Source organism: Telmatherina bonti, assembly GCF_933228915.1.
Source record: "Telmatherina bonti genome assembly, chromosome: 23".
In the NCBI taxonomy this organism is placed as follows: Eukaryota; Metazoa; Chordata; class Actinopteri; order Atheriniformes; family Telmatherinidae; genus Telmatherina; species Telmatherina bonti.
In genome coordinates this window covers 12,606,815-12,632,042 of record NC_136632.1, presented here as the reverse complement: position 1 = coordinate 12,632,042, position 25,228 = coordinate 12,606,815, and the positions used below count along the sequence as shown (strand labels likewise).

At 38.9% G+C, this 25,228-nt stretch overlaps 1 protein-coding gene across 1 annotated transcript; it reads left to right on the top strand.

The window, feature by feature from the left end:
• Nucleotides 1-1,355: 1,355 nt before the first annotated feature.
• nampt1 (nicotinamide phosphoribosyltransferase 1) lies at nt 1,356-24,929 on the top strand. The gene is made up of 11 exons (XM_079263016.1): nt 1,356-1,485; nt 8,308-8,464; nt 10,186-10,289; nt 11,752-11,880; nt 16,167-16,325; nt 16,627-16,763; nt 19,291-19,516; nt 19,603-19,722; nt 19,801-19,941; nt 20,248-20,382; nt 21,778-24,929. Exons 1-11 carry the CDS (start codon nt 1,429-1,431, stop codon nt 21,889-21,891), a joined length of 1,479 nt encoding a protein of 492 aa, XP_079119142.1. The 5' UTR covers nt 1,356-1,428; the 3' UTR covers nt 21,892-24,929.
• Nucleotides 24,930-25,228: the final 299 nt, after the last annotated feature.

Sequence of the window (25,228 nt, the reverse complement as noted above, 5' to 3'; positions counted from 1 at the left end):
AAGGAATTCTTTCATTTTTAATTATCCAAAACATGATTTTGTCGACTAATGCAGTAACAGCTGAAATGACAGTACCATGAAATGAGGAAATGCATAAACAAGTGAATGCATTTGAAACCCAAGACTGCCAATATCTGGTTGGTACAAAAAACTGTAGCAAAGCATCTTTTGAGGGCAGATTGAGTACAGAGCTTTCCCTTCTGGACTGAACATTGTAGACTGCAAGAACAAATATTAATCAAAGGGGATGTAAAGTAAGTGTCAAAACAATGACTTTTCTTCTTGGTTATTAGTCTTAATGCTGGCATTGTGTTACACCTCAATGCAATGTTTTGGCAGATAGGTATTGCAGTAATACATTAATTAGTGGCTGAATATTTCCTTGAATATGACAAGGATTTTGCATTAAAAATTATGTTTGCTTGTAATTATTATACAGATATATCAATATATAGCCATTTATTAAACTTTTATAAAACCAAGTAATCACAAAAACATTTAAATATATTATTGTGAGTCAATTAAACTGTAATGTAAAAAATGAAAAGTTATTCAGAATATATAGTGGGTAGAGCAGGGGTGCCCAAAGTGGGACCCACAGGCCAAAATTGTCCTGTCACCACTTTGCTTTTGGCCCTTAAGTCATTGTTTATATTAATGCTCTACAGAGCTTAATAAACCCCAATAAGACCAGACTCAGAGGGACCCTGACTGACTTACATCTCAATGATCTTGTCAGTGAGCCAGGTGCAACCCAAACATGGAGACTGGTAAAGATCAACTTCATGTTTTCCACTAAGTAACAACAACTTGCCTTGTTCCACATATGCTGTTTCTGGTTGTTGACACGTTGCACTTGGTCAAAGTTTAGTGGCTGTAATTATTGTTTCTCACCCCTCTAACTATGGCTTTATTGTTCTATTGCTATATTGATTTTTATGTAACATTTTATTTGCCCAGATAGGAAAAAAATACACTGTATTTGCTATTGAACAATAATTAAAAGAACTTTGTGCATTTTCTTGTGTTTCATCCTTGAAGCTGCAGCATTTGGCCCGTGACTCACTGGATCATTTTCAGTTTGGCCCTTGGAGGCAAAAAGTTTGGGCACCCCTGGGGTAGAGAGCAAAAAAAGGGTAAGGGGTCGCATGAGTGCAGTGAGTGAATGGTCTTCGTTTAAATACACGATCTTTACCACAGCCGGGACGCGCTGATTGGGTGACAGAAGAACAAAGCCGAGTGACGCCGAATAAAGTCGAGGGACGCCGGAAATTTGGTGACGGCGATACGCCCGCCTCTTCCTCCGCCCGGTCTTCTACTGCCGTCCTTCCCCCGCTCCCCCAGTTACGCTATCAGGCTGGAGTCTCGGGCAGCACGGCGCGCAACACAACCCACTGACAGCTGCGACTGACTCACTACCAAGGGGGAATGATGGAGCACAGAGATACCAATTTCAACATACTGTTAGCGACCGATTCATACAAGGTACTGTATCTATGACGGGTTCAGACCAGAGGGGGGGCTGGGAGGAGGGAAGCGCGTGATGAATGAAAATTGATAAAAGTCAAGGTGGTTTCATCATCAGTCCCAAGGCCATCACACTGTTGTGTGTGTCCGGTCTCTGTCGGTTCACCGCAGGCCGAACAAGCTGGAGGGGGAGAGGGCTGATACAGTAAAAACGGGATTCATACAGCAAGCATCCCCCTCCGAGCTGGTGGACTCACACCCAGCAGGACTGCTGGTATCATGGAGCCATGTCTCCACCGGCTCGGCTAGTCACCGTGGTACACCCGCTAGCTGAACTAGCTAGCTAGCTCACACAGAGCGCAGGAGGTAGACAGACGGGATTGATATAGAAATACATTAAAAGCCTAATATTACCTACTTGCTAACAACGTGGAGAACTGTGACAGAGTAGTCACCTTATCAAGGTGAAATGCTAACCACTTCGGAGAAAACAAAACCGAAAGTTGAAAGGAGGAAGGACTGACACATTATAGCCACGACCGCTATTCGTCCAGAGTACTGAATTTGGGTTATAAATATAGAGATATAAAACGAGATAAAGCATAAACGGAATACTTTTGAGCACTGGTGTAATTAGAAAGGAATCGGTAAACGTCGGCCAGCTGTTAGCTTTCAGTGTAAACAAATGTTCTTGCAGTAATGTTGTATCTATCACACGTAGCAAGTGGTTGCCGGGACGGTTGCCATGTACAGCAGTCATGTGACAGCGTTCAGAGAGGCTGATGGTGGGACAGAAAGACTGAAATGATGGCAAGGATGGGTGGAGGGACTCTGTCTGTCCGCAGGGAATCGTTAAGATGAACGACAAACAAGAAGGACTTTTTTTTAGTAAAAATCAGATTATAATTGATCAGAGTATAAATCATGTCACTGCAGTAAACAATAAGCTTGTAGAAATGCAATAATCTGGTGAGTTTAATTAATGAATATACTCAAAGGCATTTATGTTTCTATAACTATCTTATACAGCATTATTATTTATCTACTAATAATAAGATAGTTTTCACAGTACTTCAATTCAACTTTATTTATCTAGCATCAAATCACGGCAATGCCATCTCAAGACGCTTTACAGACAGGAAAAAAACATAATGAAAGCCAATTCATAACAGCCTATATAAGGAAACCAACAGATTGAGTTGGAGGCTCCAACTCAATCTCCCATCCTGAGCAAGCACACTGGCGACAGTGGGAAGGAAAAAAACTCCCTTTTAACAGGAAGGAAACCTCCGGCAGAAGCCGGCTCAAGGACAGGCAGCCATCTGCTGTGTGGCGGGAAGAGGACAGAAAGGGTCTGCCCAGCAACTAGGAGGAGTTAAGCATGGTTTATAATCGGGTGTTACTTCAGCATCTGCAGAGAGAATTCTCTCTCCAAGCTCCAGCGTGTGCTTGTATTAGTTTATAATAAAATGTTCATTGTAAGAAGACAGTTGACTCTTAGATGTATTACAACTTCTCAAGACCAGAGTATTTTCCACCACAACAACAGATAACAGGAACTGCTACTCCCGGCCAGGGAGACCTGCTGAGACAGGAGACATACATGTTAATGATGCAAGCTGTTATTGGAGGGGGGGGGGGGGGTAAGAGAGAGAGAAAGAAGCTGTATCAGGAAATATCTCTCAGCAGTCTAAACCTATTATTTATTGGTGAATGTGATTCCTTCCTTTAGTGTAAACAGCTAGTTTAAAACATAATTCAGCTCAGAACAGCTCAACTAAACCCCCTCCATGTCTGATCAAACATTCACACATCTCTAGTGTCTTTCATCCTCAGCACAACTGGATCTTTCAGAAGTAATCATGACAAACAACAAGGTTTAAATCTAATGTCTGTAGTTTTTTTTTTTTTTTCCCATTTCATTGATTTTTAAAATCTTTTTTAAGACACTGCAGTCCAACTCATATGAAACATATAGAAGTTAATCATCCTTTGGGTGATTAAATACAGAAGCTTTTAACTTCAAGGTGTGTTGTTTTCTCAGAGTATTTTCACTTTCAGGCTTGACGTGTTTGAGAGCTTTTCTTTTAAGTGGTTTCCATCAAGTTATTGTAATTCTCTCTAAGGCCTCTTTAAAGTGATAAAGTGTAACTAGTGCACTTGTGGTTTAAAGTTTTCTTTGTGCTAATTTATTTATTTGAAAAATTATTTTATTGTACTTCAGTTTCATTTCTTTTAATAGCCCCATTTGGGTTTTATTTTCTGTTTCTTTTATTTACTTTTTTAAATACATTTACAGTTTGGACACACCAAGAAATTCACTCTGTTTTTTATGAGTCACTGTGTTCAAGCGTGTAATTAGTACTGTGCTTTTAGAAGGGTAAAAGTCAAGATGAGATTATAGATTAGTTGAAAATGTACCTGTTTTCATACTGGTCAATTGTATCTTGCAGTGTGTTGATTGACAAAAGCCAGTGTTAGCTCATCTTTTACATTATATATATTTTTTTGTAAATAAGAAACGTAAAATCTTTTAGTAGAAATGCTATTTTGTAATCCTAGAAGTATTTCGAGCATACATTACTTCTAGTTTAGTGATCAGATGCCATAAGCAAGACAACTGGAGCCAAAGGTGATACTTACTTCTCTTAAAATTTATGCCACATGTAGATAAAGTGACTTAATCTACTTAAATAAATTTCACGAAACCAACAATTAAGTGTAGGGATGCACCGATACCAGTATTGTTATCGGCTCAATGCCAAGCATGTGTACTCGTACTTGGCATTAATAAAAGTGTACCGATAACACAACCGATACCACTCTAGTCAAGCTTGCGCAGATGTGTTTGATGACATGTTTCAGACGTGTTTTAAAAGAAATTAATGCCTTGAATGTTAAAATGTGACATTTTTTGTTACACTAAAAGCTAGATCTTTGTTTCAAAACCACATATTTATAGTTGTATTTAGGTCAAATGTGCCAAATCAAAATAAAACTTGTTGAAATTGTTAGATCTGTAATGTTATTATATTTGTATTGGTGGGGTAACTTCAGATAGGATGGGTCATTTATTACAACCTAATGAAATATTACACAGGTATAACAGCAATAATAACCATAGTCACAATATTGTTTACATAAACAGATTTGGTATCGGCAAATATCGGGATCAGCAGATATTCAAATTTCAGATATCAAATCGGATCGAAACTCCCAAAAAGCTGATCGGTGCATCCTCAGTATCTTAGCTGTTCAGCACAGTAAAATGATTTTAAAGTTTTTTACTTTATTAAAAAAAAAAAAAAAAAAAAAAAGCGGGGGGGAAGATGCAATTCAGTATCAACTTTTCATTATGTTGCAGATATTTTATGCTTCTTCAAAGCTAGACATGAAATGTGTAAAACTTGGAAGTTTCATCCGGATGTTGTTGCAAACAAAATGAAACTTTATCATCAATAAAGCCTTGGTTTTTTTTTTGTTTTGTTTTTGTTTTGTGCCAAGTTTTTACCACGATGTTTGACCACACCACACTGTTTTATTTGTAAAACACTTTTAAAAACTTAACCTTAAAGAAACATACAAGAAATAAATAATAATAAAAGAGAAGATAAAAGTCAAATAAGGTCATCGTGAGACAATGGCCAGGGAGCAAAAGTGTGTTTATAAAAGAGATTTAAAGTCAAATAAGTAAGAGAGCCTGTCTGATATGAATTAGCAAATCGTGTGGCTGGAAAGGTACAATCATTTCTGATTTTTTTTTTTTTTTTTTTCTCCTCCCATCTTTCACTTTCACTGTATCTGGAGACACAGCAAATTTCAGCAAAACAAAAGTAAAATCCACTTCTGGCTCTGATTCATTTTTAAATTTCATGCTCAGGAAATGTTTCCCTACTAGCCTTAAGTTTACATTATTATCCTGTTAAACATTTACTCGAACCTTGCAAATAAGCAAACAAAGCAGTAACCCAGTCACTAAGTTATTATGAAATAATTTGGATCAGGTAGAAAGGTTTTTACGCAGCATAATAAATTCATTAACGTCTCCACGGCCTGTTTGCGCCATGTTTAGCGTGCATTGTCATTTCAGTGGAAAAACAGCTGGCATTTGTTTACCTTCCATGTGCATGACTGTGCAATAAGAGTGAGTGTATCCCATACCATAGAAAAAAAACTTGACTGGCTTGCAGTTTAAAGGTTCAGGCCACTTTGTTTGCTGGATGTGCAAACTAACGACACCTGCGTGCCTGGAACATGCCTGCTGTGTGGAAACCCCAAATAATCTGCGCATACGGGTCTTATCACAGATGAAAACATACAGCGATTGTTTTCAGAGTTTTAAAGCAGTGCCACGAGTTGGTTCCCATGTGACCACTTTTACGTAACATGACATTTTTCAGATCCTAAATCTGAGTGTGACGTATGTGGTGTGAAGTTCACGGTCCTTTGGGGGTGGGGGAGAGTTTCACACAGCTGACTGTCCAATACAAGGGTACTATTTGGTTATATACTGTACTTTTTAGCTGCGATCTTTGGCAGTGTTTGGAAAATTGTTGCAATGTTTGTTGACTGTCGTCTCGATGTATCATCTTCTTCCAGTTTTTGCTACCGTGATTTCAGTGAAGCAGTCTTTATGTCACCACATTACCAGAAGAAAACAAGAATTGTGAAATGACTTATCTTTTGGATGGAAACTTAGCTGACATTATAGTTTTATACTGCTTCACATGATAGGTGGATTTCACACAATCGCTTGGGTGAAATGGATCAATATTTAAGCAGTCTGATTGCAGGTGTTTGTGATAAAGGATTCGGGGTTAGCCTTTCACATAGATGGCGCAACAAATAAAACAATTTAAGGTGTGTGTTGGCATGTTTGGAAGCATTGTCTCGGGCATGCCTTCGTAATATCTGTGGGAGATATCACTCAATAAGAAAAATAATGTTTGGTTTTCCAACTCCGGTGATAAAATGTCAGTAATAAACAAGCTGAACTTCCTAATAAAGTATGAAGCTCGATTAAAGCCTTCTGCTGTTACGGCAGCCCTTAACCAAGGACACGAGCTTTGGGAAGAAGCGTCCTTAGCAAAGACCTGTGGGAGGAAGATGAATTCATCATACTTTTTGTAAAGGGAAACAAATTCTTCAGCTGTTAAGGAGTAGGTGTTGGAAACCACCAGTAGTCTACAACACCTACCTTTTTAGACGCGTCGCCTGAAGATTCACACAGACTGAGTCAGAACCAGTCGTGTTTCCTCCGTGAGGAAGTAACATGAGGATTTTATTCCAACTGCTCATGTATTGTCATCATTATTAGATTAATGGGATCCACATCAATGGCAACAGAAGATTTCTATAAATAAAACCGGCATGCAGTCGGCATACGTTACCATTTATAACCTGTTTCTCTTTCTATCTGATAGCTTTATGTCACTGTGTTTGACGGAAATGAGAGGAAAGCTGCAGCTGGTGTTTCTTTTAAACCCGGCTGCTGTCAGTTTTGGGATTTCTTCTTTATGTTATGTATGTGTACACATTGGTCTGCGTGCCAGTGAATATGAACACACGTGGCTCAGCGTAGTGTCATGTTAAGTACCTCTGCTCTATTTTGAGTCCTCAAAAGCTCGGAGGAAAGGACACAGTCGGGTCAAAGAAACTGAGTAGTTCATTGACATTTATCAACCTCTCATCTATGCAAACGGCAGCTGAAGAGACGTTTCATTTCTCCCTGCATATATTTGATCTGTTAGGTGTAAAATTAAGCCCTTCCTAAGGTTTTAATCACCTGATGGACTTCCTCTCTTGATCCCTTGTTAGAGAAATGTGGACTAAAATATCTCTGTTTACCGCAAGTGAGATGTTTTAAGCCTTTATTCTTTAGAACTGGTCTTGGCTGAATAGGAAACGCTGCGGCTCCATCCAAGCATTTGACTGACTTAATGAAAATGTGATGCGTTTAGCTTTTTAACGCCTTACCTTAAGAAAAAAGAAAAAAAAGGTGTAAAAACTAAAGATGAGAAAACAAACTGGCATCAATCAGGTTTCTGTCTTCTTCTCTTGCATCTGTGAATTCTGTGAGGATGTACTCAGTGGAAATCCCTTAACTCGTTTGAGATTTAATTGATGCTTGCAGGTCACAATGCCGTCTGTCAGTCTTTTCTTTTTTTTTTTTTCCGGCAGTTTTCTCTTGAGCGATGCCTGGACATGTCTCAAACCATCACCCTTTTATACCCACAATTGCAGCAGTATGCTTTGTGTCAGCTCTTTTCACTGCCATTTACACAAAAAACTCTAATTTCCCATCAAGAAAAGCTGATTTGCAATTCATTTTCACATCCAGATTTATTCTGATACTGGACAAATAATACTTTGTTGGTTGAGCCAGAGGAGATGGATAACATGTAACCTCTGAAATATTTCAACATTCATGTATTTCATCAGTTCCTGAGAAAGCTACAAGTTAAAAAAAAAAAAAAAAAAAAAAAGGCAGCATCTCCGGTTGACCTTGTTCTAGAAAGGATTTCATAGAACGGGTGACTTAATATGCAGGTGTGTGCAAGCATGTTGCACATACATGTATAGATACAAGTGGAGATGTTGTTACACCTGAAGTTATACTAACCGTGCATTTTAATGTCTCTTAAGGAAATATTAAACAAAGCTCATCCTGAACGGAGCACGGTGGCATTCATGCAGTTTAAGTAATGATCATTACATCTGTATATTCAGATATTTAAAGTATATGGGTATCGATGGGAGCTGTTTTTGTGTGACATTGACTCCATTGTTCTTTTACTCCAAATGACCTAAACTAACTTGTATAATGCTCTCCGTCTTCAGGTCACACATTACAAACAGTACCCCCCCAACACGAGTAAAGTGTACTCTTACTTCGAGTGTCGGGAGAAAAGGACAGATCCCAGCAAAAGCAGAAAAGTCAAATATGACAAAACTGTCTTCTACGGCCTACAGTACATCCTCCACAAATACTTAAAAGGTAAGTTTTTAAACATGTTTTTATCTTTGCTGCGTAACAATCAGCCTCTCTGGGTGAAAATGCTGCCAGATCGAGCGAGGCATGGCCTCCTCTTCTGCTTTTGTCTCCTCAGCTTATTTGTGTAAATAAGTGTTTCCAGTCAGATACACAAATTAAATAAGGCTAACATTCCAGTACTGCTTCACTCTCATACTGTAAGAGCTGCACAGTAAAGCCACTGTTCTGCTGTTCCTCAGTGAGTCTTAGCTTTGAAACTCCATATCAGAAGATTTTAATTATGGTCATAATAAAAAAAAAAAATTAAAAAAAAAAGCGTTGTAGCTTTAAAAAACCACTAACTTTTTTTGTACATTCTTGGTTTAGTGTTGTACAAGATTCAATGCATTCCTCAATAATCCGAAGCCCTCAACAACTTAAATGAACTTAAAAAGAACAAGGTGAAAATGTGCTTTATAATAAGTATGTATGTGAAACTTTTTTTTATCTTTAAAAAGGAGCAAAATGAAGGCAAAAGCTGGTCAAGTTTGATGTTTGTAAAAGTAAAGGTGATCCAGAAATGGAGCATGGGAGGAAAAACCGGCATCGGCCTCTTGTCTCTCTTAAGAGGATTTCATGGTTTGGTAGCAGAGGTTCGGGGGAAGAGTGCCAGGAGAACAGAGAGAGAAGACAAAAGCACAGCTGCTCTTTTAATGTTTGAGGGAGAAAGAGCGGCTGTCTGAGAAGAGCGTCCCTTCCTGCCCTCAAGGATTAGAACAAGCATCCTTGTTCCTCATACTTGAAGAGCCAAACATGCGGCATTATGAAAGTGCAAGTTTAATGTCCATTTACTAAAAAAAACGTAACCGTAATAAGTTTAGCTTGATATTTTAACATTAGTATAAAGGATAAATGTTATTGCGATTCAACAGGCAGTCACGTCTTGCAGTTCAGGAGATAGAAAACTTAATGGTGCACTGTTTGAAAAAGTTTCTTTTTGCAAAGCATTGTAGCAAAAAACTGACAAAGTCAAAGAAGTTTTACATATTTACTGATAATGACTTATTTTTGCCATTTTACAGAGAATTAAATGGAATAAAAGGAAACTTTTGGGTTTTGCTTTCTCCTGCTACCTTGTTCACATGAAAAAGACAAAGTAAATAAATAAGATAAGTAAGTAAGCTTAATAAGTTTAGCTTGATATTTTAACATTTACATAAAGGATAAATGTTATCGTGATTCAACAGGCAGTCATGTCTTGTAGTTCAGGAGATGGAAAACTGAGTGGCGTACTGTTTGAAAAAGCTCATTTTGCAAAGCATTGTAGCAAAAAACTGAAAAAGTCAAAGAAGTTTTACATTTTTACTGATAATGACTTATTTTTGCCGTTTTACAAAGAATTTAATGGGGGAAAAAAAAGGAAACTTTTCAGTTTTGCTCGGCTCCGGCTACTTTGTTCACATGAAAAAGACAAAGTAAGTAAATAAGATAAGGCAGTCACAAAAACATTTAATTCCTTTTTAACCTGTGTAAAATCTTATATCTTCATATATTGGTTCAAACTGGTCTAACTTGTATTGATACAGCGAGATTGTTGGGGTGTGTGTGTGTGTATGTGTGTGTTTGGACAAAAATGCCTTGTCAGCATTCAGAGGAAGCTAATTTGATTACAATAACAAACAATAGATTAGCACTCTGGTGATTTCTGCTATTTCCTCCACCTTGTCCTTCTTGTTGCTCTCCAGGAAAAGTTGTGACTCCGGAGAAGATTCAGGAGGCGAAGGAGGTTTACAGAGAACACTTCCAGGATGATGTTTTCAATGAAAAAGGCTGGACATACATTTTGGAGGTAGGCGATTCATTACTGCTTGGAGGAAAAAAAGACTTTTTCTACCAGATATGATAAGGCTTTGATATGGAACAGTTTTTTCTTGTGGAGGAAGGCTTTAAAACAGATGTGTTTGCATTCATTCATGTTCCAGCATGTAGCAGTACCTAATCTCTCTATGTAATACATATTAAATGCAAAGCTCAACCATGCAACATGCAGCGTTTTCCTGAAAAAAACACTCCAGGTGTACAAAGAACGGCTTTGCAGGGTGGCGGAGCTTGTTAGACACTCAACGACAAGCGAGAACTTTGTTTTTGCTCTTAAGGCCAAGAGAACAAGAAAAAAACCCTTTTTTCTCTGGTCCATTGATACTCCCCGAGAAGCTTCGTCTGCAACGGGGCAGGATCACTGCGGGCAGCGATGTCTGCTTCTATGTGCAGAAATAGGCATTGTTGTTCATTCTTTCTCACCAGCTTGATCAGCTGTTTTATCAAAACAATTGGTTTTACCCGCATCAGCAAAAATGCCGAAGCGGTAACTGTCTGTTTCATACTTTTCTGTGTGAACCCCGCCCATTTCAAGATGTCCAACCAATCACACGATACTTCTCAGAGCCGCACAAGAAAAAGTTCTGCCAGCCTGATGTGTCGAGAACCATCTTCAATTACGTCCGCGAGAACAAAATGACGTCGTTTTCTTCCCAGGGCCTCGAGGACAAGTAAAAATTTCTTGCTTCTTGTTGAGTGTGAAGCAGGTTTTACTTTGATTTTTTTGTTTGTTTTCAGCAACTTGTAATCAGTTATATTAGTTTACAATAAACCTTCCAAAGGGTTGAAAGACTGGACGCTTTAAAAGGATTATGGTGTTCATGCATACACTCATGCTAAACCTGGTAGCATGGCTTTCAATGAAATAAAACTGTAATTATGTACACTACCAGTTAAATACACACTTTCTCATTAAATCTACCGTAATAATACTGTATGTAGAAACGAACCACTGTCTGCTATTTCATTGGGTAACTAACACCTGGAAAAGCAAAGCTACCTGTATTATTTATTTGAGTTGAAGCATTATTAAATCTATCCAGTATCAGTCAGACATTTGTCTCCAAACTTTTGATTGTTACTGTATTTATATATTAATATTATTATTATCAGTCTTTATCAAACCTCAATCCGACCTCTCCATTTTTGACAAATCATTTTGTCACTTGTGTTGATAATGTTTAAGCCATCTTGCATAATTCTGTTAAAACAAATGTTGTGTTGTGGCAGTGATGGGATACGTTTGTTTCCTAAATGAAAAATGCAGATGTTTTGTCTATCTTCATGTGTCCACATCGTGCATAGGCTGGCTTCCTTTGTCGCTAGAAACTGTTGCCGCCAGACATCACCGTTGTTAAGTCATCTCCAGCGAGATGAGAGGAAGAGGAAGCCGTGACAGAATAAATGAGACCTTTTTGTTCTTGTGTTTACAGAAGTACAATGGCCACCTGCCTATTGAAATAAAGGCAGTGCCAGAGGGAAGCGTCATTCCTCGGGGCAATGTTTTGTTCACGGTGGAGAGTACAGACCCTGAATGCTACTGGCTCACGAACTGGGTGGAGGTAAGTTGTTTTTTTTTTTAATTCTTTTTGTTCACCATCTGACTTCTGAACAGGAAACAATGTACTGAGTCTATCTGCTGATGTCGTTTCTGTATAACATGTAACAGAACCCTACGTCCCTCAATTTTTAAAATTGTTTTTTAAATATCTCTTGTGAGTCCTCTAAAACTCAAGTGGAGTGTTTAATCATTGGAGGGACCTTTTAACAGTATCATTTCAGGATTGGCTTCATCACATTTGAAACCATTGTTAATTCCTCACTTTGCATGACACCATACTTCAGTTAAATCTTTTCATCTGCTCATCAGATCGCTGCTAAAACTCCCTTAACAGGCACCTCTGTAAAGTTTAATGATTAACTTGATTTGATTTTAATTAAACAAAGGAATTATTGGCAGAATTTATAGCCTATTTTATAGTGCAAAGTTTATTGTTAAGTATTGCACTTGGCAGCAAGCCCACTGACTAATTTTATCTCCTTAAATCTGACAGTTAAAGTCCTCTTGCAGGTTATTGTTTAATCACGGCGCTGTAACTGCAACAAAGTGTCACCACCAAAGTTGACTAAAAAAGTTGAAAAAAAGTAGAGAAAAGTTCATTTTTAAAGCTGACAAAATAATTTGTGGTCTTATCTTTGCAACGTATCTAAAGTAAATGATGTTCAGCAGCTTTATTCACTCTATGTCAGTGTCAGACACAACTTGCTTGATGAGTCATTGTGCGGAAGTTCGTAGGCTGCTGGATCCATTTAATCTAAACCAGGCGTGTTAGAGTAGGGATATATAGAAAACCTGAAGGACTGTGGCCTGCATGGACCAACTTTGGACACCCCGTCTCTACATGATCATTTATTATAAGATAATAAACAGGACCACCAGTCAAAGCTTTAGTCGTTTCAAGTTTCTTGTTTTGTGACAAGCTAACAAACTGGTTGGTGTTTGTGGATATCCCTGACATCAGCACATAAGTATTAACTACTAATAAACCTTAGCAGCTGCAGGGTGAATCTTTCTGAAGGAATAGATCAGTATCTAAAGAATCCACCTGTTTCCTTTCTCAACACAGCACTCAGGGAAACAATGAAAGAGCTTGTTTATATAAAACTAACTTAATCCAGCTATGAGCTCCTCTCAAGCTTATTAACTACTACGTAATGCTGTATTTCTTTGGTTAAATTTGTTGTTTGAGATCCATGCTACTTGTTTCCTCCTGTTTCTATACAGTATCCTTCATGGCAGTAGTAAATAGGCTGGAAAGCGCTGCTTTATAGGCTTTATTGGAAAGTAAAATGACTAATCATGCTGTCAATTTGGCAGAAGTATTAAGTTACCTCTTCAAATAGAAGCACCATTCTATGATCCTCTTTAAAACACACACAGCTGTATGTTTATATATATAAATATAACATCAGAGTGTATTTTTTTTACACCCATCATGTTCAAACGGGCTGTGTACTGTAACGTCTGCCTCAGATCCAATCATACAGCATACGAGCAGTGACTCGACAGATCTATATTTGTCTTAACACGAGTGATATCTTCTGTTGCTTTTAACTGATTTCTGTTTCCCAGACAGAATCATAAATGTCATGCCTGACTGCCCCCGCAGATTAATCACGTCAGGTTTTTTTAGTACGGTTCAACAGAAACGTCTCTTTGTTGATGCCCTCTGATCCACACCTCCAGTAGCCACTAGCTTACATGTTAGAAGGTTTAGAAATGAAATCTGACCACGTTTTAACCAACAATATCATTAACAACTCACAACGATGTAATAGAAACGAAAGTGTCTGTCGTCATGCTGTAGGTCACCCACAGCCCAGAGCATTGTGACAAAACACACACACATGCACTTGCTGTCCTGATATATTTAGATGCAACACTCACACACAGCTTGTGAGTTTCAGTTGCTGATATAAATACATGCATAAGCCCCCTTACACACACACACACACACACACATATATATATATATATATATATATATATATATATATATATATATATATATATATATATATATATATATATATATATATATATATATATATATATAATATAAAATATACACACACACATATACTCACACACATACACAGTCATCATTCATGACTGATATAAAATTAGCCACAGTGTTCACCCTGGTGTCCTTGAGTTGCATCATTAGGTCAGTGTTTCTTTCTTTCTTCTGTCTCCTCTCCTCTTTCTCCCCTGTTATCTCTTTGTATCTATTGGTTTCTGTGGGTTTTTTTTCTCTTATCCATAACCTTCAACATTCTCAGCACCCTGCTTCGTTCCTTATCTTCCTCCATTTTGTTCTGTGAAAGTCAAGCGAAGTCACATTGGCACGTGTGTGGGTGTTTCCATGTGCTTGCGTGTGCACATTCCTCCCAAGTGTTGTTTTTACTTGTGACACTGCCCCATTTTTCCTGACCAGACTTCGTCCCTTTCAAACCATCACAGAATGACTTCATAGTTAAGATAAATTGTCTCTAAATGTTGTCTAAATTAATCAAAATAATGGAAAAGCTTGGAGTATTTGTGTTCTTTTGTTTGCTCTACATAGTTGCAGGTTTTCATGTTACACATTTACATTCGATTTGTGGTGTATTATTTACTTTGAGTCTTCAGGTTTAAGGATGCTTTGGTAGGAAAAGCTTAAAAGTGAAGTTTGAAAGGTCACAATTAGGTTAAGGTCAGGGTAAGGAGCTGGGAAATGCGTTATGTCAATGAGTGCTATCGCATAGATCACTCAGCTGGACTGTGTGTATGTGGACGTTGGCCTTGCTCTGGCAGTCACATGAGTCCATACGACAGTTTATATTTTGAGGAGGCATGTGACCTGCTCAGGGTTATAGGGTGGAAACACACTGCAAAGTGTTAGCAGGGAAAGTCTACTCATGGATCAAAGTAAGACGCTTACAGAGATCACATTTATCTCTTCGGTTAGCTTATCTTTTCACCCACTGTTGCGGAGGAACTCTGTTTTTGTTTGCTGGGGGGTTTTAAACTCTTTACATGCAGACTGCAATAGATTTCTTTACTCATCTCTGTCAGTCAGAAATAATGCCACATAATGAATGAAAGACCTTGAATTATTAGTTACAAAATCCTGATAGAGCCTCTTTAGTAAAAATGTTCTCATTCATAAACGCTCAAGTCACATTTTGCATGCTGTGCGAGCGATGAGGGGCAGATGGGTTAGTCAGTGTTGACTATTGTGTTGGATTGGTCCTTTTTTTTATCAATAAACGTATTCTCAAACATGTGAAAAAATGATCTGATGCAATTTGACAACAAATGGCTGAAGGTCATTAAACACATGATGATACATAAGATCATGTAATTAGAATAGATTAAGTCTCGTCATGCATTTTGAAACATAATGTGAGCTTTGCAGAGATTTCTCTGAGTTTGGGACTCATCGGGCCCAAGCGGCCTTTTTATTGGCATGGATCCACAGTCGTCCTCCGCTCTTGGCAGAGAGATGTGATCCTTTCGGTATACTGAACAATTTCCATCTGTACTTTTTGGCAGTTGGTACAGGTAATTGCCTCGTCATCTCAGCTTTGGCGTTTGCATCTGCCAAACAAACTGGAATGAGCACTGCTTCCTGCTAGCAAGGTGCACATGAAGCTCTGTGATGACGTGAAACAAAAAGCCCATCTATTGTGCACGTGGAGATGCAGCCTCCAGCCAAATGGTGCAACGGCAGCCTGCTTTTACATGTCAGCATATTGCTTCTTTTTTTTTTTTTCCTCACAATGCAAGTGTCTGGTGACAGCTACTTTCAGTGTTTAGAAACTTAAAATTGAAAAGACAGTGCCATGGATTAGGAAGAAACACGTGGATAAAAGTCTAAACCGACAGGTCCTGCGTACATAAATACATACTCCGCTTCAGATTGTGTGTCAACAGCTTCTTTGTGAGGTTTCCCAGGTGATGTCGAGTACAGATAAGCCATTTGTTTTCTTATTGAAATCTAGGACCGTGTTCCAGAGTTGACACGAGGCAACAAGGAATGTACTTTTCCCAGAGATTGTCTTGTCTGAAAAAGCAGACTGCTTTGATCCCTTTGAGCCTGTTGGGTTTGGGTTTTAGTACCAGTTGAATTCTGGGAAGGCAGCAATGGTTTGACCCAGCAGCCAATGGTTTTGGCTCAGAAAGTCAGAGAAATGTTGATTTTTGTGTGGATGACATAAGAGATTTTATAAATAAAGGTGGAAAATAGAGAAGATGTAAACCTTTGCAATGTCTGATTTGCTTTGTTTTTTCTTGTTCTGTCAGACCATCCTGGTTCAGATCTGGTATCCTATCACCGTGGCAACCAACTCCAGAGAGCAAAAGAAGATCCTCGCCAAGTATCTGCTGGAGACTTCTGGGAACCTCGAGGGCCTAGAGTATAAACTACACGACTTTGGCTACAGGGGTGTCTCCTCACAAGAGGTTTGGTGAAATATTCATCAAATCATAATGATAAAAATTTATTAATCAAGACTAGTTTAGCTGTAGCATGCAGGCTTTATGGGATACATTTTGGCTTTATTTTTTCATGCAGATGTTGACGTGCTGCAGAACTCATAAGCTGAGTTGAGCTAAACTTTCTAGTAAACTTAAAAAAAACAAGACTTTTTAACATTAAAGATTCACAAAGATGAAAAGAAATTAAACTGTTCATCCAGGCTTGTGAGTCAAAGGTCACCATGCACCATTTGTTTATTGTTGTTTCTCCCCGCCTTTTTCTTAGACTGCTGGCATCGGCGCCTCCGCACATCTGGTTAACTTTAAAGGCACAGACACCGTCGCTGGGATCGGAGTTATCAAGAAGTACTACGGTACCAAGGATCCAGTGCCCGGGTTCTCTGTTCCTGCTGCTGAGCACAGGTACACACACATTTTCTCCAACTTTTCTATTATTTAATGAGAATAGACTCGGATTTTGTGTCCCTGCAGAGAGACGTAAAGTCTGCCTAAGTAGCCTGCTGGTCCCTCTTTTACAGATTGTGTTTATGATGTACAGCGGTACTTCACTGTACTATTAAATTATGACATACTTTGTACAAAGCCAAGTTGTCGTGGGGGTCTGCCAAAGTGCTCAACACCCCCTTTAACAGACCCCTTCGTAGTGTTTACATTACTGCATACAATTCTGATTTGAAGTGTTTAGTCCATGTATTATCATATATTCCCAGGGAGACCCTGACTCTCTTCGCCTCGATTGCTGATCAATGGGAAAGTCCTTTTTTTTGTTTTTTTTTTTTAAATGAAAAAACAACTTTTCACCAGAGCTGTTGATGTGGGGATTATTAGCTTGAGAGAAAATGACTTTGGTTCATTTGGCTGAAGTTGGTGCAAATTTAGTTTCCTGATGAGATCTTGGTCACCTTTCCAAGTCATTCTGGACATGCGGTTTTGATTGGCCGCTACACACGTCCTTCACGTCTCACCTGTTTCATGGCGCCGATCCAGTCATCTTATACTCACACACACATTTGTGTCCTTCTGTTTCATGCGCACACAGTGGCTTCATACTCCCCAGATCACTTTTTTTTTTTTCTTCTTTTTTTTTTTCCTGCACCAGAGCGTTCTGGGATGGTGGCAGTGGTTGTCATGGCAACTGTTATGTAATTGCCCCCTCCTAAAATCTGTTTTGTTTCCCCTTCAGTGGGAGGAGTTGCGGTGAAATTCCACTTTGATTTTGATGTTGAGGAAAGGGGGAAGGAGGGGTGATGTCAGAGAAGAGGCAGGTCACCTTTAGAGCAGCTGGGAAATGGGAAACACATGGGCTCAGTGTAAAACCATTTATATTTTGCAGCTCTTAATGAATATTTGCAAATACCTGCTGCACCAGACTTGGACTGACTGATGTTTTAGTCTGAAAATATGACAAAACTTCATCACATTCATTTTGTCGCAGAGGTAGTCGCATCCAGGGCCTTTTTGTAGACCACTCTGGTCGTAATTTGCAGAGAGAGAGTCAAGAGCACCGTTCATGCGCTCTGTAAACCGCCACTTTTGCCTCTACCTGGCGGTTATGATCACTTTCCTTTGGGGTAGCTGCTGCTGCTTCTGTGAAAAATTCCCCCTTGATTCTCCCCAGTTCCTCCAAAAACCAGCATCGCTAGTGCGTGGCTGTAGGTTCCTCAGGAAGACAGATGGTGGGATGTGACAGAGCATCTCAGGAAATGATTCTGTTCTTTAATGGTCCCCTCTCTCTCCCGTGCTGGGTAATCTTCAACCTCTGGCCCCGAGGAGGCAGAGCTGGCTGTGGCCTGCTGAAGCAGAAATTATCGGTAAACATTCATTAATAGCAGCAACGTCTTTACGGCTTTATATGGAGGCCATAAAAATGTCCTGTGAAGAAAAATCAAATATTTGTACAAAAATGGATACCAGTTTTATGAACCACCAACTTATCAGGTTGTATTTCCAGTTAGGCTTTGGTGTCAACATATTAAATTACAATAAAGTTGGGTCCATGACCAGTTCAGGTCAGTGCTTCTTTTGTAAAGAGGTTGCTACAAACTTGTGCTGATCTGGCAATTATGAAAGGTGGAGATAAACCACTGATGACACCTTGCTGAAACCAAACAAAGAGTAGATGCCAATGTTATGCTAGCAGCTGTTAGACTTGCATTTTCCAGTATCTTAAAAAGAAACAGCACACTTTCAGGTGACTATAACATTAAAGGAGACTTGGAGTATTTTGCCCTTTTCTCACAAGGTGACACAGTTGTGTGTTAATGAAATATCCGTGGTATGCTTTGCTAAAAACAAACCTTAAAAATGTTGTAGGGCATGTAGTCACCCTCTGAACTCCACCCTTATCTTATTAACTTTTCCTTCTTTGCATATGTAGTATACGAACCCTTGTTTAGACTAATGTACACAGCAACCTGAGCTCACACAACCACAGAATCCTTGAGGTTTAAATCAGGATTTTCTGCTGTAGGACTTTTTTTTATTTGCGTGACATCAGGACAAGGAAGTTAAAAGAAGTCATGTGTAAATGGTAACCAGTCCTGTCGTTTATGGTTGATCCATGCCTTAAACCAGGACACAGCACCCTCTTCTGGACAGTATGTGGTATTTTTACTTGATCGAAGTCTTGTGACTTTAACTGGCGGCTTACTCTGGTTTAGAGGATTACAACTTTTTCAGGTTTTCTTTCAGCAGTTTGTTTAGTTTTTTTAAAGTTTTTCAATTGCTTTTTTTTTTCTTTTTGGTTTGTTTTTTTGTTTCCCTTAAACACACATTTAAGCTCTTGAGTTTGTATCCTTTTTCCTTTATATTAGATAGGATAGAGGGAAACTGTCACTGTCTTTATTCCAAGTTGTTAAGCTCTCAAAAGTGTGTGCAGTGTTGAAAGGGGATAAATAACCAATATTTGCTTTGGCGGTTTTCTCCACAGCACTATCACAGCATGGGGGAAGGACCATGAAAAAGACGCCTTTGAGCACATTATCAAGCAGTTTCCCAGTGTGCCCGTATCCATAGTCAGCGACAGCTACGACATCTACAACGCCTGTGAAAAGATTTGGGGAGAAGACCTGCGAGGACTGATAGAGGCACGCGGTGCTGATGCGCCGCTGGTTGTCCGACCAGATTCAGGAAACCCTCTCGATACAGTGCTGAAGGTACGTCCACATTTGCCATTTGACTTTCGGGCACAAATTAAACGAGCCGCGAAGCTAAATTTGACTTTCTCTTTTACTGTTTCCAGGTTTTAGAGATTCTCGGTAAGAAGTTTTCTCCAGAGGAGAACTCTAAAGGTTTCAAGGTTCTGCCTCCCTACATCAGGGTCATACAAGGAGACGGAGTTGACATAAACACACTGCAAGAGGTACTTTTACAACTCTTTATATGTTTTACAGTGTAAAGGTTGCAACAACCGTTTGTGATCATTGATATTTTTCCACAGATAGTGGAGGGTATGAAGCAGCACAAGTGGTCCATTGAGAACATTGCCTTTGGATCCGGGGGGGCTTTATTGCAAAAGCTGACCAGAGATCTGCTCAACTGCTCCTTCAAATGCAGCTATGTCGTTACAAATGGACTGGGGGTGAGTACCTGCATGATATGGAATAAACTGCTTTGTAATTGTTGGGAAACGATCATAAAACACAGTTAGTACAGCTTAGAAGCTGAGGTGAAAGTAAGTCCTCATTTAACTGAGACAGAAGTACAGATGTAATATGCTGAAAGTACAACCAGTCAGAAATATTCAGTGCAGAAATGCATGTTTAATGGAAATGCATTTCCTGTCTGTCCCATAATTCCTGAGTCATGGTGAAAAGTTGTGTGATTAAAAATGTCCTTTCTGTTGAAGTTGTTTGGTTTTTAAATGTGTGTTTGTGCTGTGGTTCAGGTGAATGTGTTCAAGGATCCGGTGGCAGATCCCAACAAGAGATCAAAGAAAGGTCGGCTGTCTTTGCACCGGACTCAGAGTGGAGACTTTGTCACCCTGGAGGAGGGCAAAGGTGACCTGGAAGAGTATGGCGTGGTGAGTTCCTCTCTGTGGATGTTGTTTTGTTGTGTAGCTGGGGTTGTGTTAGAAAAAAATTGATGTTCAGTGTCTATCGTTGGACTGGAGATGGCATCAACGATGCTCTTAGTTTGGAGATTAATCATCTGTGATTAATCAAATGGGTCGTCTCTCCTAACAGCCACAAAAGAGCTGCCTCATTTAGAGAAAACAATCCTACAATGTTTGTTTTTTTCTTTTATGCACTTTTGCATCTGGTAATTATATTCTCCACTTTAATTCAGTTCAGTTCATCTTTATTTGTACGGCACCACTCCACAACAGTGTCATCTCAGGGCACTTTCCTGGCACATTGGTTCAAGTCTATTCATAATAAATAGCCTAGATAAGAAAATATGCTTTCAGGACACTTTATGTACCTGCTTTTCAATCTTGGAGCTTTTGAATGAAGTGGTTTTTAAAAAGACTGAAAGGAAAAATCGATAAAGATAAATGCCACCAGGGGGTTTGCTCATCGTGTTTGTCTCTCAGCGACTGTTTCCCACCTGAACCAACAAAGAGCTCCACTTTCCTCTTGATGATGTCCACAACAGTTGTTTTTGTTTTACTCTTTAAAAGTTTCTTTTTTTTTTTTTTTTTTTTTTTTTTTTTTTTAGGTGAATTGTTTCCATTGAATTAACAATGAGCAAAGTAGCCTTTATTGCCACCTTGTGGTGATGACACACAACCTGGTTCATGTCTTTTAAAGTCAATGGAAACTTAATCTGATCCTTATTTCTTTTCCTGGTCTCAGAATCTCACCTCTAATTAGCAACAATGAAGAAAAGAAACTCAGTTGTAGTGTGACTGTACAGATTGTACAGTGGCTGACAGTGTGTTTATGTGATGAGGCACAGCAACATGTGTCCTTTGCTTAAGAAAGCATATTAGCAATGTACATGACTGATGCAGACGTCATACAGACTTAATATCAACAATATATGTTCGCTTGAACCAGCATGAAACCTTAGTTTAGAAGTTTAGAAGTGTGACACTTAGCTTTTCTTATCTGTTCAAGTTCAAGTTTATTTATATCGCACATTTCTACAGCAGCAGCTGCCCAAAGTGCTGAACAATAAAACAACAAACAACAATACTCCACAATTTAAAATTAAACACTGCACATTAAAAAAAAAAAAATCTGGACAAAACAAAAATCTAAAATAAAAGTAAAAAATTGAAATACACAAAGAAAAGGAAAAAGCTCAAGTATGACCAAATTATGACCTATTCATAAGTATTTAAGACAACCCCAGTTATTTAAGTATCTTGTAGTGCTTTCTGGAGCAGAACACATACTGACCTCATGTGTTGTTGTTTTTTTTGTCTCTTCTTTCTTGCCCTCTCCTCCCCTTTCCCTCTTTCCCCACACAGGACCTGTTGCACACAGTCTTTCAGAACGGAAAGATCGTGAAGACGTACACATTTGATGAAGTCAGAGACAATGCTAAGCTCAAAGAGAGTGAGCTTGAAGAGCTGCTGCACTGAGTGCAGTCTTCCAAAACCCCAACATACTCTCCAAACCTATAGCCAACCTTTTCCTCTTAAACCTCCATCTTTTTTTTTGGCCTCCAGTGTCACTTTAGAAAAGGAGGTGCGTGCACTGCTAATTTAATCCAAAATTCAAAGCCTAAGAACCTCCTGACAGGTTCCCACAAACCCGAAACTCCCTTTAGATTTGCAGAACTTCACCCTCAGATTTTAAATGCTGGTTGTTCCACACATCTCACAGATCAATGACGGACTCAGCGTGAGCTTTAGGGGAACCCGTGTATGAGTGTTTAGAAGAAAAAGTCCTGATGGTGATTTTTAAACAAACAGTTGCATCTTCGTGCAGCTGCGTCGAATTAAACTTCAACTTGTCGCACTGATACGTTGGGTATTTTACAACTTAACGAATGTGATTGGCTGGCGTCAGATGGGAAGTGTGTTTGCACTATTTTCCACACTGACACTCAAGCAAATGAAGTGATTGTAGGCGCTTTTTTTTCTGATCGGGCCTTTGGAGCCTGCAGTAAGTCCAAGTAAGACACATCATGAGAGAGACTCATCAAGCCACACCAGTGATCGTTCTCTGTGTATTCTGTACAGAAATGTTAATCACAATAATCATGTCTGAATCAGAGTAGCCTGTGCATCTTGTGAAGGAACAAAATAATAATGGTATACAGCAGTGCAACTGTAATATTGACAGTTAATTTATTTGCTTCACCTTGGTAGCAAATCATCTTGAACACCTAAATTGTACTTATGGTTAAAGAAAGTGTTAACTTTTCCCACATTTTCTCGCCACTAATTAGTCAAAGCCCAAATTTTAAAAGCTCTGTCGTGTACTTATATTATACACTCTGCCCACACACACGCTAATAATCACCTCTTAAGGAATATAAATAACTATCTCCTTCCTATTTTGTTGCCCAACATTTATCCCCGTCATGGAAGTCCAGTTCTACGAAAAAAGAAAGAAATGAAAGGAAAGTTTATCCATCCACTATGTTTTCAGTGTTTAGCTTGAAGCATTTATAATGTAGTGTTTGTGGTTAATGCTCCTGTCCTAGGGAGAGTCGCTTACTAGTTGATTGGGTCTTCATGATGATGAAAGCCTTGACTTTTCTGTGTTAGACCAAGAAATGCTGTAAAAAGAAACAAAAAAAACAAAAACCCATTTTGCGTCATCTTCACTGGAATGAAGATGATAAAAACTTAAATATTAATGAAAGATTACATAACGTATGTGGTTTCTGGGCTGAAACGTATGTTAAATGTTGGTCCTGATGTGTGTGTGTTTGTGTGTTCTGACATTTTCTTCCTTTTAAAGGACTGTGTCGTATTCCTTTATGCAAATATGTGCGTCAATGCGGGGAAAAGCGAGCACTCTTCCTTTTACTTTTGCTGGCCTTTGGATCCAAGAGGAGACGCGGTGTTGCGGCGATGAGATAGATAGTTTGTGCGTGATTTTTTTTTTTTTTTTTTTTTTTTCCCTTTAAAAACGCCAAGCAAGGATGTTTTATCTGACACTAACATTTAACACGCTTTGGTAGTTGGAAGAGCGAAAAGCGCTCGGCTAAAACGTTGCCCTCAGCATCACTGCCTTAACTTGTGAGAGGCAAAGCAACCTTCAGCAGACGCGTCTCTGGAGGAGCGTGAACATGTCTGAGTTCATCACCCAGGTTCACATCAGCTCATGCTCGTCCCTGAGTTTGTGTGTGTCCATTTGCAGCTTTTCCCCCCCATAACCGTCACCTGTTTTCAGACTTACAGGCATCACTTTGCTTTGTTGGAGTGAAGGACTGCAGAGGATTTGGGAGCTGGTGACATCACAGGAAACTAAATATTTGACTGGAAATAACCAGTGTTGCTCAGGTCTGGATTGGTTTCATTGACTTATAAGTAAAAATGCCATTGTATTTTACCCCAATAATGTCTTCCCCATAACATAACCAGCATCCACATCTTTACCTTATAATTAGCACCTTGTGATGGTGAATACTGTTAACAGAGCTGCTAAACTGAGCATGTTAGCATTTAGCTTCCAGGACGTCCTCCCTGAGCTGCCACCGCGGCTGAGGTCAGCCTCGTTGAAACATTGCGAGACTCCAGTTGATCATTTATCCTCCTAATGGGAGTCTGTCATCAGACATTCAGCGGGTTCGTTCATTCTTGTCTGAAGTATTTTCCCCTGTGTTGCTTTTAGAGCTTTTCCTCTTTCACCTCGTCGGTCCTCTGCGATTTTTCGGATGGAATCCGTGATGTCTCTGCCTCCCAGTCCAGCCCCTGGCGCAGATTATCCTGCTGAAACACAAAAGTCTATAAAAGCCACAGTTAGATTGTTTTATTTTCACTTTGCTTTTTGGGGGGGGTTGTGGTTTTTTTTGTTTTTTTTTTGCTACTGTTACTGCTGTTTTGTCACATTCTTCATAATCTAGTTTTCAGTAGTTGTTCATTTTTTCCAATCATGGGGTGCATTTAGTAAAATTTTATTTTAGTATTTTGATACTGTCTAAGTTCTTACCTCAGAGAAATATTATTTTGTATGACAAAAGTGGAAAAAAAAAAACATAATGCCAGAAATATTGCAGTAACTATCCTTACTATACAAACAATGCGGCCATACTGCCTTCTCACTTGTAAATAAAACAAGTAGTTTGACTCAAAGCAGAGAGGGCAGGTTAGGGAGACGACCACACTAGATGATATTATTATTATTATCATGATTATTATTTTTGTCAGAATGACCATTTTTTTGTACCAACAAAAGAAATATCCAAAACTGCTTGACTGAACTGGCAGCATGACTGTTTCTCGTGACGTCAAGCTTTTAGCTTCTGTTTGTGTGTGAATGTGTCGTCCTGTGTGAATGCCTTGTATGTAACGGATGAAAAAAAATGTTTGTGAATATTTTTTTTTTTCTTTTATGTTGATTCAATCTTATGTATATGTTGGTTCTTCCAAATTCTCTCCCAACACAACTGATATTTTAACTAACATGACTTGCTATATTGTCAACGATACACTGATTAAAGATGCCACCCTGTAAGTTTGAAATGGTTGATTTATTGTGGATTTCTTTAACTGGGAGTCAAAAGCAGAAACTTTCTTTTCAGCTTTCCAAAGTAATAAGAGTAAAACTTTAGTTGAATGGTAATGTTTCCCTAAATCTCAGCTGCTCTTAGATGTTGTAGATGTTTTTTTTTTTTCTGCTCCAGCACACTTGATTTAGATTAATGACCTTCATCACCAAGTTCACTGGAAGCCTGTTAATGAGCAACCATTACATTCAGGGGTGTTAAAGCATGGAAACATCTAAAACATGTAGGGCAGTCGC